We start from the raw sequence: 20787 nt of genomic DNA on the forward strand, positions 1-20787 counted from the left end.
AGAGAAGCAAGCAGAGAGAGATGGGAGACCTCATACCAGCAAGAAAGCAGTGCCAAGAGCAGAGCACGTGATTTGAACCCAGGGTTCCTGCGAGGAGAAGCTCCTAGACCAAGGGAAGATTGATGACAAGGACCTCCCTACAGAGCCAATAGAGAAAGAAAGTCTTCCCCTGGAGCTGGCACCCTGAATTCAGACTTCTAGTCTACTAGACCGTGAGAGAATAAGCTCTTTGTTAAAGCCATCCACTTGTGGTAATTCTGTTAAAGCAGCACTAGATGACTAAGACAACTTCCATCCAGCCACAGTAGATTTTTGCTGTTCCTTAGATGGCCCAGCCACACTCCTGCTTCAGGGCCTTTTGTGCTGTCCCCTCAGCGTAGAATGCTTCTCCCACAGATACCCACAGTCCTCTTTCGTTTCACTTCAGTTTTGTTCAGAGTCCTTCCCTCTCTTTCGCTTTCTAGCCTCTTACTCTGCTTTATTTTTCTTCACAGTACTTAGTACTACCTGACATATATCTATGTGTTCATTTGGTTTTTATGTCCCTCCCAACTAAGAACATCTGCTTCATGAGAGTATAGACTTTGTTGAGCTGTGCTCAAAACAGTGCCTCTGACCCAGCAATCACTGAGGAAGGATTTAGTGAATAAAAGAATCATTCAGCTTTTAGGTGCCACAGGTTGGATTTAAACTCTGGTGCTCTGGTGTACTCTTGTTTTCTTCCCCCACCCCTCACCCCATTTCCTCTCTTTCTGTGTCTTTCATCCATACCATTTGACAGTTCTGCGTCTTTGGCAGGAGGATATAGAAGTATTTGGATCGTTCAATTAAAGGTTTGGTAGATAAAATTAATGGATTTTCTTTTTTACCCCTTTGGCCTTCAGAAACATCTGCTGCTATTATTTTATTTCTTTATTCCTGGCCCCAGACTGTCAAACAATCAGTATTTTTACCTTGCCCAGTCAAAGTCAACTTGGCAGTACCTAACAACAACAGCAAAGACAGTAAAAGACTATCTGTATTAAGAAATATTCTTTTATTTATAGGAAAGTCAGATCTTCTATTTTAGTCTGCTATCCAAAAAAAAAAAAAAAAACAACTAAATATCCAAAGAAAAGTGAGGTTAATTTTCACTGTATGATAAAACTGATTAATTTGAAACTAGATAGGTAGAGCGAGAAAGACAGGGATAGCTGACGTTGAATCGACTACAACTCATGAGGACCTTATGTACAACAGAATGAAACAATGCCTGATCTATATCCTCTCATGATCTCCAGCATGTTCAAGTCCATCATTGAGGCTATTGTGCTAATCTACCTCACAAGGGTCTTCCTCACCCTCATTGGCCCTCAACTTCATCAAACACGATGTCCTCCTCCAGCAATTGATCCCTCCTGATTACTTGTCCAAAGCAAGCAAGTCAGATAGTCTTCTGTTGTAATCCATAAGGTTTTCATTGTCCCTGGTGGCACAGTAGTTAAAGCTCTTGGCTGCTAACCAAAAGTTCGGCAGTTTGAACCCACCAGCCACCCAGTGGGAGAAAGATGTGGCTGTCTGATTCCGTAAAGATATACAGCCTTGGAAACCCTATGGGGCAGTTCTGCTCTCTCCTATAGGGATGCTATGAGTTGAATTGACTCAACAGCAGTGGGTTTGGTTTTGGTTTTTAATTTTCAGAAGTACATCATCAAGCCTCTCTTCCTAGTCTGTCTTAGTCTGGAAGCTCCGCCAAAACCTGTCCACCATGGGTAACTCTGTTGATATTTGAAATACTAATGGCGTAATTTTGGCATCACAGCAACACACAAGCCATTGCAGTAGAACAAACTGACAGATGGGTGATGGTTGGAGTACAATAGAATAGAAAAAAACATATTTTGAATTAAGGAGAATTTGGAGTTTATACTCTTAATTATAGGGCTGAAGACAGCTAATTTCTTCGAATTAGGACTGTTTTGATTAAACTGATAATAGATTGATTAGTTTTTAAATATCTTTGTTATATTTATTTCCCAATTTAACAAAGTTATTTTATCTTTTACTAAAAGAATGACCGAATTTTTATGTAATAAAGGATGTGAAATGTTTCAAACCTACTTTTTATAATTGCATTCATACAAAGCATTTAGTTATAGAAATGTTTTTTAATCATTTTATATTCATGAATAATGCATACTACATTAGAAGTATTTTGATCATATCAAGTACCCACATAAAGCAGAGGAGTAAATTCTGTGTGGCACTCAGCCATCCTTATTCTTTGATGGACGTTAGCAAGTGGAAAAACGTTTCATTCTCTTGGTTACACTTTGAAATAAGTGGCCAATCATTATTAATTCATTTTGCACTCATTGTAATGGCATAAATCATCATAAATTCATTTGGTTTAAAGTGCATATAATATGTTCTCCCACAGGAATTTCCTTGTAATTGAGCTATTAATTAATGTATTTTTTTTAATATGACCATTTTTCCCTTCTCTACCATCCAGAGCTAAGAATGGTGAGTGGCCATTTCTTCATTCGTGCTTTTCTTTAAGTTGGAGGAACAAGCTTGTCTTAACTAGACCTATTGACTGGCCTCGGAGGAACCAACGTCCAAGAAAATGGTGGTGTTCATTACCTACCAGCAGGATAGCGGAATAATCACAAACGATCTCTAAGATCTCTGAAATGCTGTGAATTTATAGTAATTCCAGTAAGAAAATTTCATCCTGTCTTGCTACATGTGGTTTGACTCTGGCTGTATTTTAACTTCTAATTCTTGAGACTCCTCCCTTTGGCTGCTGGTTTTCCATAAGCATCGGTTACCATAAAAGCCACATTGCCTTGCATCCAGCATACTCAGTACACTCACTCCACGATCGAGATCCTCTTTCCTGTTCTTAATGCACTGTCAACCCACACACACATCCCCCCTCAGCCTCTTCAGTTATCCAGTGCTTATTCCCCTCTTCTTCAGGGTGTACTGGTTGCTAGAGTGCTTATGACAGTCAGAGCTGGCTCTAGAATTTGCCTGGGAGGTGGCCACTGGATTCGCATGAGGCCTTGATTCTTCAAGACAAGGAAGAGAAAACTTAGGCCAAAAAAGAGAGAGAGAAAGAAAAGTAATGGAAGGCTAGAAAAAAAAAGTCATTGATTTTACAACTTATTAAATGATACTGTCCTATTTAGTGCCATTTCTACACAAATAGAAACTGGGTTAAAAAAAATACTCCATAACCCATATTTATGTCTTAGTAAGATCTATGGTTATATACAAATAAAACTGAGACAACTGTGATGTTCTGTTAGCGTATATAACTGGCAGTTGCAAATATGTGTGTGTGTTAAGTGGAATAATCCAGCAGTCTGTTGTTCAAGGTGCCATGGAGAACACAAGGTACTACTATCAGGGACAGTTGCTACCATTGTGTTCTAGAAATAGAAGAGGGAATAAAAAATAAAATAGCAATACAGAATAGTGATTTATTGTTAAAACAATGATGTTGAAAATGATACCTGATATTTATATAAATGTATAATTATAGTTTATAAAGTGTTTTCATCTAATAGGTATTCAGTAAATATAGGACACAGTAATAAATTGAGTCCATGTTTTGCGATAAGGATAAAAAAATGCTCCAGAAAACAAGGTAACTAGGTAATAACATTAAAGAGAGAGAGAGTATGTGTGTGTGTTTTATGGCTTGTATCTTAATCTTTTAAAAAGGCTGGCAATTATAACCAACCAGATACTGCAGAATTTTTTTTTTTAATTGACATTTTTCTTTGGTCAGTTCATGATTGAACAAGATTGATCTTGCCGAAGTAACAAGTTAGCCATAGTATAATACTGTCAGTTTTTTAACCATAGCTTACATAGGCTTTGTTTTGCTATCTTTGTCTCAATCCTTTTCTCATTTTTAGTATTTTGCTGTTACAGCAAAGTATAAATATTTTCTTGCAGTTTTGCTCTTTTGTAACACTTTTGAAAAAAAAGTAAGATTAAAGTTGGGACACAGGTGTTTAGGAAACTTGAGATAAAATAACACTAAAATATGAGATATTGTTATTACTCTTGACTGCATGACAACAGAATTAGTTTCTCAGCAGCCAGAGGGGCTAAGTTAATTGTGATTTATCCAGTGCTGGATTTTCGCACTTTCTGCGTTTTAAAGGGTTTTCTTATATTTTGACTTCTTCTCCAGTGTCCTGAGCCTATATATAGGCTGTCTTCATTTTGGTGGTTCGTTTGTACTTGTGGCTAGAGCATAGGGAGGCATGGGGGTGCTGTGCACTAAATTCTTCCTGTAAAGCAGCCTGAGTATCTGTACTACTCAGCTGTTTTATAGATAAGAACGGCCAACAATTTGAGTCACTATGAGTTGGAATCTACTCAATGGCAACGAGTTTCTTTTGTTTTTTGGTTTTAACTTCGATTAAGTCTCAGATTGACTAGTATAATGCTGAATTCCGCACTGTAATGAGTTAAGTTTGGAGCCTCTTGGCATCCTCAGTTAAGAGCCTATATGTAGCAGGACGTATTCTGTATAATATTTATAGTAGAAGAAGGTACCCTTCTGGTTTCTCAGGACAGAGAATTTCTTACAAATGGCAGTGGTTTTCAAACCTTTGGATATCATGGGTCAGTAAAATCTCCAAAAATAAAATTGGAGGTGATTTAACGTAGCATTACAAATCTTTTACTTTGCTGAGGACAGACATTAAGAAATACCACTGTCTTCATCATCTCACAAAAGAAACTTTTATTTACCAAGAACAGTAGTAAGAATGTAACCTCACAATAAGCAATTCTTTAAACTTAATAAATTTAGTTCTATGAAAAAGACTTTCTACATTATTTGTATTTTTTTTCCATTTCACAATAGAGCCATAGAAACTTTGCCATAGGCCATCAGAGATCAGTAGCAGGCTCTTAGAAGTTTCTAAGCTGTGCATAATTTCGTTGATTCTGCTGAACATATAGCTGTATAACAGTTAATCTTCAGTATTTGCCAAGGCAGTAATTATGTATTAAGCACTTACTTTATGAGTGGAATGGACTCGGCGGCAAAGGGTTTGGTTTTTGGGTATATGTAGTACTATGCTAAGCTTAATGCCAAACATAAAAGTTTTTCTTTAAATTCCATGTGGCCTAGGAAACTTACCCACTTAGCAGACGTGAAGAGGCTAAAAAAAAAGAAAAACATTTTAAAAGAAGTAAATAAAATTAGCTTAAGGCAACAGAATAAATACCCAAAGATGGTATATCATTTTTTGTTAAATGTATGGACAATAATTGCTATATTGAAAAAAAAGACTCTCATTCTAAGATAAGCAGGGAAGATGGGGCAGGAATTGCTAGCTACCTACCCAATATCTATCCTCCCTATCCTTGATAACAGGATTTAAATGCTGTTGGAAGTGGCAGGTAAAAATATCCAGCTAAAAAACTACATTTCCCATTCTACCTTGAAACCAGGGGAATTATTATGTGAGTTGCAATTAGACTTCAAAAGGGAACTTAACTACCACATGCCTTTTGCCTTTCACTTCTTTCTTTTCTTACAGGGAAGGCAGGTACAGTGTTGGATGTGGCCTTAGCCATTTTGTGACCATGATGAAACTAAGAGAAAAGAGCCAGGACAGTTACCAGGTCCTTGGTATGGCCATCTCTAACTGCTGAACCCATGACAGGACCTTCTCATTATGTGAGAAAGAGAAAACATGTAATGTATTTAATCCCCTGTTAACTGCAGCTGAGATAATTCCCTAATTAAGGGAAGAGGAGGAAGAGGAGGAGATGGACTTGAGATAGATGGTAAAGGATGTAGTTTTGACTAAGTAGTTGAATAGAGTGTCATGAATAAAACATGAGAGTTGGAAAGGTGCAGGTTGTGTTCAGAGATGCGTACTGTGGCTCCATGATACAATAAACAGGTGCCAAATGGGTCGTAGAGGCTGGGACTCCTTATGCAGGCCTGCAGCTACCTACTTACCTTCTGTAGTCCTCAGCTCTCTCATCCAAAGCCTAGGAATAGACTAGATGTTTCTCAAATCTTTTCCAGTTTAAAAATTCTATGATTCTAATTATCCCATTTGGCTGAGGATGAGTAGATCAGAATTAAAAAGTTACTAGGTCTTGCCCCTTTCTAATCACAAGACAGCCCAACTATTGATCTTTCTACAGTGAAAATGTGGTCATACACCCCCCCACCGCCCCACTTTGCTTAACATTCCCCAGTGGTTCCCCATTGTCACCAGAATGAATAAATGCCTTAGCATGCAATACAAGGCCCTTTGTGATCTGGCTCTGATAACCTCTCTAGCCTGATGTTTCAGGATTTCAATTCATCCACCTTCCCACCTTCTCCTTGTGGCCATTGCCACCCGGAAACGCACACACATAATTTCCCACCATACTGAACTACTTCTGATCCCTTGATCTTGACATGTTGTCTCCCATTTCCCTCTTTGCACATGCTAATCCCTCTGCCTTTAATGTTTTCTTGCCATCCTCCTCCCCCTTCATTAGCTAAAGGTGTTGGCATAGAGGTCACTTTCCCTTGGAAGCCCTCAGTGTTATAATATTTATAAGTATGGGGTATGGAGATAGAAACTTAACAGGGACGCTTAACCCCCTCAGTGTTATAATATTTATAAGTATGGGGTATGGAGATAGAAACTTAACAGGGACGCTTAACCCCCTAAGATGGGGTTAAGCGTCCCTGTTAAGTTTCTATCTCCATACCCCATACTTATAAATATTATAACACTGTTGTTGTTAGGTGTCATTGACTTATAGTGACCCCATGTGACATAGTAGAACTGCCCCATAGGGTTTTCTAGGCTGTAATCTTCATGGAATTAAATCACCAGATCTTTCTCCTGCAGAGCTGCTGGGCAAGTTCTAACTGCCAACCTTTTGGTTAGCAGCTGAGTGCTTAACCACTGTGCCACCATAGCTCCTCAGTTATAATACTACTCATAATATATTCATATTACCTGGTTGTTCATCTAGAATGAATTTCTTTAAGGGATGGAATTGAGTCTTATTCCCTTTTGTTTCCCCAGCACCTAGTATTGTATAGTTCTTCACCTATAACAGTAGTAATAGTACATGACTCTTTGGATGGATAGGCCGGGACAAAACTGTGGAAAGCCTTAAACGCGTATTAGCTCAGTTAGATGAACTTTCTAATACTGCCACTGGAAAGCCTTTTGGAAAGGGATCAAGTCATGATGGTAGATGATAGCATCATTCTTTACCTTCCTTACCCAGCAAGGTGCTGTGAATATTGGCACATTTATGTAAAATAAGTAGATGTGTACTAGTACAAAATTACATTCTATCTTATGAGAATAAGATATACAACTTTTAGTGGATACCAAAGGTTTAGTGAAAATTATGGGAGACGTCATCAATTTTTGTCTTGAGACTTTTTCTTTGAATAGAATTTTAGCTTTGCTTCACCTATGCTATATGAAATCACAAATTAGAAAAACGCTAAGTTAAGAATACAATATAACTTGAGGAAGGAATAAATTTATCTCTTTTTATCATCATACAACCATATTTAAAGGCTAGTTCCTTAATATCAGCTGAAAGAATATATGACAAAGAAAGTTGAAGCCTGAGGGATCCTAGATTATTCCTTCAGAACATCAGTGTCATTATTGCTGGTACCAGTTAAGTCATAAGCATCTTGTTAATTAACAAGGCCAGACATCAAAAGGTTTAACTTAAAATCCTCTTTAACTTTTATTGCTTATATATTTTTTGTTTTCCTTTTTTTAATTATGTTCTAGATGAAGGTTTACAAAGCAAGTTAGTTTCTCATTAAACAATTAATAAACATATTGTTTTGTGACATTGGTTGTCAACCCTACGACATGTCAACACTACCCTCTTCTCAACCTTGGTTTCCCCATTTCCATTCGTCCAGGCTTCCTGTCCCCTCCTGCCTTCTTGTCCTTTCCCCTAGGCCAGTGTACCCATTTATTCTCATAAACATGGCTGAGCTACATGTATTATTGTTTGTTTTCTGGGCCTGTCTAATCTTTGGCTGAAGGATGAACCTCAGGAGTGACTTCAGTACTGAGTTAAAAGGTGTCTGGGGGCCATACTCTCAGGGTTTCTCCAGTCTCTGTCAGACCAGTAAGTCTGGTCTTTTTTTGTGAGTTTGAATTTTGTTTTACATTTTTCTCCAGCTCTGTCCGGGACCTGTCAGAGCAGTCAGTGGTGGTAGTAGCTGGGCACCATCTAGTTGTTAAGGATTCAGTTTGCTGGGAGCTGTGGTAGTTGTGGTCCATTAGTCCTTTGGCCTAATCTTCCCCTTGTGTGTTTGATTTTCTTCATTCTCCCTTGCTTCAGATGGGGTGGGCGCAGTGGAGTATCTTAGATGGCCACTCATAAGCTTTTAAGACTCCAGACACTACTCACCAAAGTAGGATATAGAACATTTTCTTTATAAACTATGTTATATCATTTGAGCTAGGTGTCCTCCGAAGCCATGGTCTCCACAGCCCTCAGCCCAGTAATTAGGTCCCTCAGGAAGATCGGATATGTCTATGAAGCTTCTGTGACTTTGCCTTGGTCAGCTTGTTTTGGCTTCCCCAGTATTGTGTACTGTCTTACCCTTCACCAAAGTTACTTATTGCTTATATATTTTGGTTGGAATAAGTTGTCAGAGACAGATGTGGAATTTTGACATTTGTATGCTTATATATTTCCAAAACAGCTCACTGGAAAAAAAAAAAAATCATATTCTTACTAGTAGATTTAAACTTTGTGTGTGAAACAGGCCATTCTTCTTTCTTCTCTTGGTGCCCCACACATGGCCTGTCAACATGCCTTGCCAGAACTAGTGTAGGATTGTAGGAACCCTTGCTTTATGTTGCTCAGAGACTGTAATGTCAACTAGAGAAGGAGAGACACCGGAGGAGTTTTTTACTCATGCAATTCTTGAGTGAAAATGAAAATGCTCTAAGCAGGGGAGTGGTGCTGTTATAGGGACCCTGCATGTCCTGCTGAGCAGTCCATCCTCCCTGTGACACAGACCACACTTGGCAGAGGAGCAGCAGACATATGGGCATCCATTGCTGGGCCCAGGGCCTTTTGGGGAACCCTTGCTGATTTTCCCTTTTCTGTCGTTTCATTGGAGAACAAGTGATCACATTCCCTATGCTGTCCTTCCCACTTTGTCAAAAAAATGATAGAAAATATTAAAAATTGGCCACTCATTCTTTACTTTTGCTCTCAGGAAAAAATGGTCTGATTGGTGAGGAAGCTACTTCTGGGGTTCCCACACAGAGGCCATTAGGAACTAGCACTTTCCGGAGGATGGCCAGAATGCTCCTACCTGAAATGAATGCAGAAATGGTAGAGTGCCGCTAAGGAAAATGATGATTGAGATGCTATAAAACATTGTACTTAGGAAACTGAACTTCCCTTTTGTAATACCACTTACCAAGGATACACCTCCAGGGAGCCCTATCGCTTAGATTGAAAGCCACTGCTGCTGGTTTTCCAGGATGTCTGCAGAGAACAGTAGTAGGGGTTTTTCCACAGCTCTTACAACTTCCTAGAAGTAGAGAATAAACAGCTAAGTGGAAGATTTCTTGACATTTTGAAATATCATTCTGACAAACTGGGGTAGTGAGATGCACTAGAAATATACATGCAGTAAAGGCGGGTTCATTTGTTAAGCTGTTTGTAAAGAAATAATTTGCCTTCTTGCTATCTGTACTGCTTCAGATGAAAACAGAAAGTTGGAGTCGACTACAATATAGCCACCAAATTGGCCATTTATGAATTATGAAAAGGAATGGATTTGTGCCATATATCACATCCCAAACTCAGTGAATCCTTCTTAGGTTGCGACCTGTCTGAAAATCCTGGAAAAAGGAGGCAAGACATTCCCCTGGGCTACAGAAGCAGATCGCCAGCTGTTTTCCATTTTGGGATACCTAAAATGTGTGTTAAAATGTGTGCCAAGGACTGTGCTTGATGGTTTGGAAGATGTGAAATTGTATGAACCACAGTTTCTGCTCTCATGGAGCTGACAGACTTGCTGAGGAAAAGGGGAATGGACAGGAATGCTGATCTTTAAAGCTGTTAGGTGAAAGGGGAGGCATAAGTGCTAGCAGAAAATAGAGAACCGTGGATCACTTTTTTTTAGGAAGCGTATTATTTTTCTGATCCAAAAACAAAATGTGAAGCCTTACATGTTACATTTATATGGTGAAGTTTGAGAGTAAAATTTACACTTACGAATGAAGTATGAATTGTAAGAGCTTTCTCCGGGAGATGTTTCTCGTATACGTACATTTTTAGTTTACCGCAGGAGTAGTTAACCCAAGGTCTATGGATGCCTTGAAATTTTTCTGCAAAATTTGGTGGCTGTGGGTTTGTATGCAGTTTTCCTAGGGAAAGGACTGATGGCTTTCAATAGATTCTTAAACTGTTCTATGACTGAGAAATGATTAAGAACCATGAATTTGCAGAGTGCGTTCACAGGCTGTTATCTTGGTTTTATAATACCCTTCACTTCTCTTCACCTCCACTTCAAACCATTCTTTACACTGCAGCCAGTGACCTTCCTAAAATACATATCTCTATATCTTCCTCCCTTCTTTGTCTCCCTGTTGCTCCTAAAATAAACACTAAACTCCTTAACACAGTTAACAGGAACCCTGCCTATCTCTCCATCGTCTTCTCTTGCTTCTTTCCTCCCAGCTTCCTACTTGAATGAATCTGAGTTCTCAGATTTCTCTTGGTTCTATGATCTTTTTGTACTTTCTCCAGTGCTCTTCTCTAACCCTGGAATAATCTCTCTTCAAATGACTAACTCCTACACATTTTTCAGGTCTCAGCTTGTATATATATCATTTCCCCTGAAAAGTACAAGTCTTCCCTTCCTCCTCCTGGATGAGGTTAATTGTCATGCCGTAGGATCCCATAGCACCCCCCGTACTCCCCCTGCCTAACATCTCTCACACTCAGTAAGTACTGTTTGTTGAGTGTGCTTGTTCAGTTATGTTTCTCATACACATAAGGGAAGGAATCAGGTCTGTCTTCCGCATGCTTTATATGCAGCTTTGAGTTCTGTATGTTTTAATTAATTATATCTTGCTCATTTTTCCATTTTGTTTTTTGCAAAGAATTTTAAGACTGCATAATGTTCCATCATGTGATTGTACCATATTAACTATCCACCAACTATTGTTTGGACATTTAGGTTATTTTTTACCTTTTTTGCCATTACAATGTTGCTCTCCACATCTTTGCACATACATCTTTTTCTTAAGTTCAAACTATTTCCTTAAGATAGTTTCCTAAAAAGAGGACTGCTAAATCAACACTTATAAAAGTTTTAAAAGTTTTTTATTTTGGTATTGTTAGCTGCTGCCGAGTTGGCCCCTGACTCATGGATACTCCAAAATGGAACAAAATACTTCCTGGTCCGTGATCAGTTGCGGATCACACCATCCTGATCTATAGGGTTTCATTGACTGTTCTTTTTTCTTTTTTTTGGAAGTAGATCTCCAGGCCTTTCTTCCTAGTCTGTCTTAATCTGGAAGGTCCAAGGAAGCCTATCCACCATGGGAGACCCTACTGATATTTGAAATACCAGTAGCATAGCTTCCAGCATAATAGCAACACATAAGTCACCGTAGTATGACCAACTGACAGATGGGCGGTGCTATATGTACTTAATAATATATAATTATTATGTAATTAAAATCCTTTAGAACATGGCATAAAATATTGTAACCTAACTTTTCTTTTGAAAGTATGTGGCTAAACAAACTACACACTAGAGCTCTTTTGTAGTCTTAGAGCTCAAAACCCTTTTGCAGTTAAAAAGAAAAAATCCAAAGTAGTTTGTATTTTGAAAATATGTTTCAAAGAAAACCATCCAAAAGTAAAATGACTTTATTTCTGTGTGTTTTATTTTGTAATTTTAGGCAAGGCATTGACATTCCTTCTGCTCCAGCCTCCCAGTCCCAAACTTCCTCCACACAGCACTATCCGAAGAACAGCTATTGATCTAATTGGACGAGGCTTCACAGTTTGGGAGCCTTACATGGATGTGTCTGCTGTCCTGATGGGGCTTCTTGAACTTTGTGCTGATGCCGAGAAACAACTTGCCAAGTAAGTGCTCAGTTCCAGTTAATGGAATTTGTTGTTGTTTTGCAGGGGAGGGGTGGGAATTGATAAGTCTTTATAAATCGTGTGTATTTAATAGGCAAAAATCTCAAATATATGAAATTTTGGATATGGACAATTAAAAGGAAGCATTTTTCTGTAATTTTAAGACAATTGGGATTTAGTATTGAGCCAATGAACGACTGATCTGTGACAGAGTTTTCAAATTGTGTACTTTTATAGTAGTATGCACAATAGTCACAACAGTGGACTCACACATATCAGTGATCATGATGGCGAAGTTTTGTTCTGTTATATGTATGGTCACCATGAGTCAGAGCTGACTTGATGCAACTAACAACAACAACAATAGTATAAGTACATGGTTTATAAGGAAACTGATATGCATGTTTAATGCTTGCTCAAAAATGTTTTACCAGTAGAGGACATGGCTGATAGTTTGGGCAACCACTCCTTCACACTTCTCTTTTAAACCAATTTTTTAAAAGGTTTCGTTTGAACAAAATAAAATGCACCCATTTAAAGTGCACGGTTTGATGGGTTTTAGCAAATATATACACACGTGTAATCATAGCCACACTCAAGACGGAGAGTATTTCCATTACTCCAAAAGTTCCATCAGACTCTGTCCCTGATCCCAGGCAGCCATTCTTCTGGTTTCTTTTTTCTTTTCTTTTTTTAAATTGTCATGTAATTCACATACCATAAAACTCACCCTTTTAAGGCATACAATTCAGTGATTTTTCATATATTCACGAAGTTGTCTACACTGCTATTAGCTTAAAAATTTTGAAATACAAATCTGCTTATGTCATGCACCTGATAGCAGTTGTTTGTTCGGTGCATTGCCACTGCATCTAGGTTAAGCCTAACACCTTCTTAGCCAGGGCCTCCTTGGCTTGTCCTGGCCGCTGTTACCTTCCACCTCCTCTAAGACCCACACAGTGAATGCCTTTTAATTGGTAGAATGCAGAGTATTTTTGTACAATTACATTTTTTCTCTTCATTATTACTAAGTTCCTACTTGTTCTTCAATGGTTAAGCCTTTTAAAGCCTTCCCTAACTTCCACAAGCACAGGTAGATGCTCCTTCCTCTGTACTACCTAAGTGGGAAGTGTTCACAAATGTTTCTAGTTTAGTTCATCCCAATGCTTTCTATCTCTCAGGGATACAACAAATACACTGCAGTCTAGTTTTGAAGATGAAATATGTACATGTGAAAATGTAATATAGAATAAGGAAATGGCACAGAAGAAAGATACTAGCATACAAGAAGTGATGTTGTCGTTGTTAGGCAACATCAAGTCAATTCTGACTCACAGTGACCCCACGTGACAAAATAGAGCTGCCCCGTAGGATTTTCTTGGCTGTAGTCTTTATGGAAGCAGATCACCAGGTTTTCTCCTGAAGAGCCGCTGAGCGGGCTCAAACCACCAGCCTTTCAATTAGCAGCCAAGTGCTTTACCGTTTGTGCCACCAGGGCTTCTTATATGAGACATAAAGTATATTAAGTGTCAAGAAATAGTATCAATAATAAACCAAAACCAAAAACCAAACCCATTGCCATCGAGCTGATTTCAATTTGTAGCAACCCTATAGGACAGAGTAGAACTGCCCCATACAGTTTCCAAGGAGCAGCTGGTGGATTTGGCACTTCGAAACCTGTGGGGCAGTTTTACTCTGTCCTGTATAGTTGCTGTGAGTTGGAATATACTCAACAGCAATGAGTTTTGGATATGAAACATGTAGCTGGAAAGGTCAAAGAGTACCATCTTACATTTATCTACCAAATACTTGTAATGGCCAGTAAGTAGGTATAAGTTGTAGCATCTGCAACAGGTAGAAATTTCTTAGAAACCTTGGACACTATCTTAAACTTTCATTAAGTACTTATACTCTGTTCCGTAATAATTTTACACTCATTTTAATATAAAAATGCTTTAAAATGACTTGCCTTCTGATAACAGTGGTGCTCCAAGAAAATGGAACATGTTTATCCTGTGACTGAGCCATTCTGGGCAAACCCTTTGTTGTGTTTGTTACCCTATTTGAAGAGCAAGATTTTAAAGGTGAGGTAATGGGTAGTATGGCTGCAACATGATTAAAATCTTTAATAAATGAAATTAATTTTCTTCAGGATAGTGTAATAGAAATTAAAGCCTGCCATATCTGGCAATCAATAATTGATGAATTTGGCAGTGATTTACAGACACACCCCATCTCTGCTAGGTCCTGGAAAAAAAGACAGAAGAGGAGTGGGGCCTGAAGAAGACCTTGAAGGATGATTAGGTAGGAGTTAGGCAGGCAGGGGGAATGGGGAAGATAGTGTGTGTATATTAAGGAGGTTGGGTTGGAAGGAAGCTGGGCCAGAGAAACAGAAAACAGCTACAAGGAGGTTGCAGTGACCCAGGCAAGCAATGATAAGAGAGTAAGGGAAGAGGAAGATGAGCTGAAGGAGTTGCTAAAATGAAATACGTGAGAAGCACTTGTCAATCACCTGGCTGGGAGTGATTTGGAGGATGGAGGGGGTTATGCTGTAGAGGCTAGTATTGTCTTGAGAATTTAACCTCCTGATTCCTGGAAGAAATGGGGACAGGGTGTTAAAGTACATGTAACATAAAGTTTACCACTGTAACCATCTTCAAGTGCAGAGTTCAGTGGCATTAAGTACATTCACAGTGATATACAGACATCACCACTATCTAGTTCTAGAACTTGTCATTATCCCAAATGGAAATCCTGTACCCATTAAGCAGTCACTCCACATTCCACCTTCCCACAAGTCTCTGGTAACCACTAATCTACTTTCTGTCTCTATGAATGTACCTATTCTGGATATTTCACCTAAATGGAATCATATAATACGTGACCTTTTGTGTCTGGCGTCTCTCACTTAGCATAATGTTTTTAACTAAGGTTCAGCCATGATGTCACATGTGTAAATACTTTAATCCTTTATAGCTGAATAGTATCCCATTGTCTGTATATACCACATTTTGTTTATCCATTTGTCAGATAATAGGCATTTAAGTTGTTTCCACTTTTTGGCTGTTGTGAATAGAACTGCTGTGAACATTCATGTACAAGTATCTGTTTGAGTCCCTGTTTTCTATTCCTTTATGTAGCTACCTAGGAGTGGAATTGCTGGGTCATACAATTCTATGTTAATTTACTGAGGAAACACTAGACTGCTTTCCACAAAGGCCGTACCATTTTATATTCCCACCAGCAATGTGTAAAATTTGTGTAAACCACCCTAGTGGGTAGGAATTCTTGAATTGTCTCGTGGTGCTTCTCTTGATGAAAATGTTAGCACCTCTTAGATATTCTCAATGAATAGCATTTCACTCTTGTCACTGGTAACCACTTGAAAAGCTAGACTTCTCCCATCTTTCCTCATGGTTGCCGTTCTCATATCCCTCATGTTCTAGAATGCTTTGGGACTGTAGCATACTGACCACAGTATGCTGGCTGCTCTGTGCTGAGGAAGTAGATACCAGAGAGGCAATTGAAGGCTAGAATGAAATGCTGTGGCTTTGCCTGTAGAGTTAGTGTTACCAGCCCAGAATCCCAGATTTGTAGGTGAGAGGAGGATATTCAGAATATTCGTTTCAAACCTACACAGCTGTCCTCCCCCACCTTTTCCTGTCATCCCACCCTGGCTTCCTAAACTTCACCTTTGTGTCTTCCTAGCTGTATGCCCTTCAGCAAATTACTTCATCTTTCTGCCTCGGTTTCATCCACAAGTTGGGGCTAATAAACCATCAGGTTGATGTTAAATGAGGCTTAATTTGCAACGTGTTTAGAAGAGTATTTAGGACATATTAAGAAATTAGTGGATGTTATATGGAAACCCTGGTGACGTAGTGGTTAAGTGCTACGGCTGCTAACCAAGAGGGTGGCAGTTTGAATCCGCCAGGTGCTCCTTGGAAACTCTATCGGGCAGTTCTACTCGTCCTATAGGGTCACTATGAGCCAGAATCAACTTGACGACAGTGGGTTTGGTTTTACCCATATGGTGGAGCCCTGTTGGCATGATGGTTAAGAGCTCGGCTGCTAATCAAAAGGTCAGCAATTCAAATCCACCAGCTGCTCCTTGAAAACTCCATGGAGCAGTTCTGCTCTGTCCTATAGGGTTGCTATGAGTTAGAATCCACTGGACAGCAAGGGGTTTGGTTTTTTTGGCTTTACCATATGGAGATAGTATGGGTGGTGATTCCATTGTCATCGTCCTGGTATCAAACAGATCAATAACTGCCCAATTCTAGAATGAACACTTGGCATGGTGATAGCCAGCATAGCTTTTGGGTAGAGGAGACCGGGAGGTTTCTGGTTGACTTTGAGGATTAGGAAGGGATGTGTGCCATTGAGTTTATGCTAATAGTAAGAGGCAGCTGGCCTTTGTGGAAGGCCCCTGAACATAGTTCCAGTGCTTTTCCCTCACCTGTGCTATAGCTGCCAGGCACACCCTCCAAGGAATCCTCATGTCTCCCTGATTTATCTGGAAAGCCATAACATTTTTTGATTGTCCAAAACTTACTTTGACCTAATTTTATCTTATATTTTCAAATCTGACTTAAAATTTCCACAGTACGTGCTCACTTTTGTTTCTTAGGAGAAGTGATGGATATTCATTTTAGGTTTAGTTTTTAATACTTTATTTTTAAATAAGCTTATATGAAGCTTCTATCGGCAAACATAAAGATACATTTATGTCTTATCTGCATGTAATATGTCCACAAACACAAATACTGTCGTTTTTCAGTAGGTAATTTAAATCTTGCTGTTACATCCTTTTCTGTCACGAAGATTAGTATGACTTCTCTGCACACAGCGCTGAATAAACGAATGTATCAGCATGTAGCCTTGAGGAGCCCAATGTGATTTTCATCATGATAAATCGCATAATAAGCAAGAAAATGTTTGCTTATTAATCTAGAACAAGATTTAGATTGAAAATGGCCTGTTATATCCGTGGCACACTCGGTGCAGCCTGCAGGAGGACGGAGACGCTGCGGAATGGAGCAGCGACGTGTGCAGGAGGTTAAGTGTGCGTCTCACCCTGCGGTGCCCTGCTGCTCTGCCCCTTCTTGTGACCGATTTACTGTGTACACAGTAACAGCACTCAGCCGCCTTGCCTCTCTCCGTGATGTTAAGCTTGCTTCACAAAGAAGCTTTTATGTTGTGCTTGTGCTTTTAAAAACGTTAGTTCTCGTTTATTGAAAAAGAGAAAAAGCATAGACCATGTTTCCTTCTCGATTCCCATTCTTTTAAGTTGATGGCAGGGGTGTGGGAGGAGGGCGTGAGGAGGGGCGGCTAGCTCAGGCCTTCTGTGGACATCTGGAGGACACATATCACAGCAGAGTGCCTTTCTTCCTCTCTCTCATGCATAAAAAGACCAAATAGAGACATCCCCATTCTAACACTGCTGAGAGGTCTCCTAAACAACTGTCTAGGCCTCGAGACTAATAGGGTACTTTTCCATAATTAATTACGCCTTGATTTTAGAAATATGACGTCGAATTTTACGTCTTTGAAATTGAAATATCACTAGTTGTTTTCTAATGTTTTCAAATATCTTGCCAAATTTTAAGTTGTGTTTACTAATTAAACATTTATTGAGTTTCACATGTGAAAGGGGCAATGTTAGACATATAAAGAGTGAAAGAGTTGAATAAAGCAAAGATCCTGGCTCCAAAGGAGTCCCTGGATGGTGCAAAAGGTTAATGTGCTTGGCTGCTAACCAAAAGGTTGCAGGTTTAAGTTCACCCAGAGGCACTCGGAAGAAAGGCCTGGTCATCTACTCCCAAAAAATCAGCCATTGAAAATCCTGTGGAGCACAGTTCTATTCTGACACACATGGGGTCACTATAAATTGGAGTCAGCTGGATGGCAACTGGTCCTGTCTCCAAGGCACTTTCAGTCTTACAGGAAGGATAAGATCTGCCCAGAGGCTACCATGGTATAAAGTGTAGGGGACAGTAAAAGACATGCACATTCCAGGCGTGGTGAGATGCATCATAGCTGGTAATCAGAAAGTGTGCCAGCAAGCGTTCCATTTGAATCTTTCATTTGAGTGAAGGAACAGAGGGAGGAAAGGGCAGTCCTGCCCAGGAGACGCCAGTAGTATCTTAAAACAATGATGAGTAGAAGTGAATATAGGTTTTAACTCATTTTATTCATTTATTCCTTGCAGAACTTCAGCTGTGGGATCTTTGCTTCCAAAACTCTAGCACTATCGCCTTCCCAGTTACCTCTGAGGAGCAGAATTAGGGCAAAAAAGAGAATTGGTTTTCACCTTGTACTTCTTAGAAGATTGTGACAGTGAGGTTTTCCTTTCTTTCAGCACCTACCCCGAAGCTAGGAATGTGCAGGAATACAGAGGTATAGGAGGCAGCCCTCTAACCGAGTGCTTCTTACCTATGTGCTACGCACATCAGAAATGTTCTCATCTAATTATAGGAAGCTCCAGAGCGAGCTTCTATTACCCGCATTGTACAGGTGAGAAAAATGCATCTGAGACAGGTGCTGTCACTTGTCCATAGCAACGATGTAGTCACTGAATACGATGGAATTCAAACCCAGGCCTAGCTTCCTCCAAAAACCGTGCAGCTCACACCACTCTATCTACCATTTGAAATCTTACACTCACAGAATTAAACTCCAGCGGAGTACTAAATTTAAAACAACCTGTTATGAGAGGTAAAAGTAGCCAAGTTTTCAGAATTTCCAGTGTAGTTTCAAAATTTTTGAAATATATTTAATAAAATCACTTTCAATAAGTATTTTATGCACCCTAGAAATTAAAAGCCTTATTTAAATATCAGTAAGCTCTGTGAGCATGCGGATCATGTATTATGTGTTTATTCTTATTTATTCATAATACCTGGCAAGTAACTTGCATGCAATAAATGTTTAATAAGTAGTCACAGGATTTTACAGACAGAAGTCTCCCTCAAGAGTATCTCATCCAATACCTTCGATGCCCTATTAAGTAAAATGAGGTTTAGAGAGATCAAATAACTTCCCCAAGCTCACAATAGTACTGTGATTGCTAGGATTGTCACTCAGGTCTCTTGACCCCCATTTTATCACCCTCATACCACCTGGCTATGTGACAAGTGATTCACAGGTAGAACCTTATATGAGAAAAATTTTAAATGAATTATTATGGGCTGCTGATTCATAATGAACTGTTTAATAGACAATTGAGGCCGTACTTCATCGAAGTCATAGATTGGGCTATCCTTAACTTCTTGTCAGAAAAATAGATACATGTAGTATTATATTTTTTTATAAGTCCATAATTAGATTAGATCAGCATGGCTCTGTACATATCGATAAAATGTGAGAAATGGCAGAAAACCATACTTTATAAAGGAGCAGAGAAATCCTCGTACTCTTGGAAGGCCAGACTTAGGTCTCTCTTTGCTTGGCCTGTGATTTTGATTCAGTCTGCCTAGTTCGTGTTGCAGGGCCTTTGCTCCTAAAGAGAACACACCAGCCTGGCCCAGCTGCAGAAGGTGGCTCCTGTCTCACCACATGCTGCCACGGCTGAGGGATGGTAGTGATTACAGAGAGCTATTGCTTCTCCGCAGTACCCACCGCTTACCAACAAAGAAAAGAGAAACACCTAGCCACTGGAAACCTACACCTGTCCTGATAATGCAGAAATAGGTACTGTTCACTAGAAAGGTTCTTTTGGAACTATATAAAGTACAGTTGGAGAAAGAGTTGACATTTTAACTCAAATCTCAACTATATTTTTTTTTAATTTAGGGGGTAGAGAGTAGAGAAAGGCATACATCATACAAACAGTAAGATGCTTTTCTCCTGTTTGCATAAAATTTATTTTTAGTAGAAAATATATTATCAGAGGAGGCCATATAACTAAATCATGTCAGCCCAATTTTATTCACTATAAATGTATACAACATGTAGGAAATAGATCTAAGAGGTACGCACTTGGAGGGGAAATTGCTACCTTTTAGTTTATGAAATTAAGGGCTAACATGACAGAGAGGAATTGAAGTGTCCTCATTAAATGAAAGGCAATTGTTAACACACCTGTTTTACCAGGAAGCTGTAAGGTGGAATTCCCAGATGTTATATAATTAACTATGTATTTTTAAAATAGTTTTAGTCATCTTTGTCTTTGATGGGGAGTGTTTTTAGTGTACTGTTACTGTCGACCAAGATCTGGGGGCTCTGTGATGATTAAGTGCCCCTCACCCCAACTATCCCTTTAGCGCATTCCTTAGTTTGACAGATGGTGAAGTTTGATAATTTTGACAGTGACATTTAACTGAAGTGTTGTGACATGTTACTTTTAAAACGCCTTTACTTCCATGGAGTGAGGGTTGAAACAGGGTTCATGAGCAGTCATGTAAAGACTGAGCTCAGCTGGAGCGGAAGATTTTCTATTCCTGTTTTTTTTTTTAATAATATCTATCATCTCTTGGATTTCATATTGGATATGTATACAGAAATGCTGAGTAAAATAGACAGTCTGTCATGTCATATTTTTTAAAGACTGAAACCAAAGACCCATCATATAAGCCTTTATAACAAATGACCTGCCTAACAGCCAGATAAGCAGGATCAAGTGAAAACAGTGAGTTCCACCTTCAC

General features: G+C 39.2%; 1 protein-coding gene across 4 annotated transcripts in view; it reads left to right on the forward strand.

Annotated features, from left to right (window-relative positions):
• Nucleotides 1-20787, forward strand: part of WDR7 (WD repeat domain 7) — a 412772-nt gene that overhangs the window by 263023 nt on the left and 128962 nt on the right. For all 4 annotated transcript variants that reach the window (XM_049901825.1, XM_049901822.1, XM_049901823.1 and 1 more), the window contains one exon: nt 11955-12141. In XM_049901825.1, coding sequence (XP_049757782.1) covers nt 11955-12141 — 187 coding nt within the window. The remainder of the gene's footprint in view (nt 1-11954; nt 12142-20787) is intronic.

The sequence above is a fragment of the Elephas maximus genome, chromosome 11 (assembly GCF_024166365.1).
Source record: "Elephas maximus indicus isolate mEleMax1 chromosome 11, mEleMax1 primary haplotype, whole genome shotgun sequence".
In the NCBI taxonomy this organism is placed as follows: domain Eukaryota; kingdom Metazoa; phylum Chordata; class Mammalia; order Proboscidea; family Elephantidae; genus Elephas; species Elephas maximus.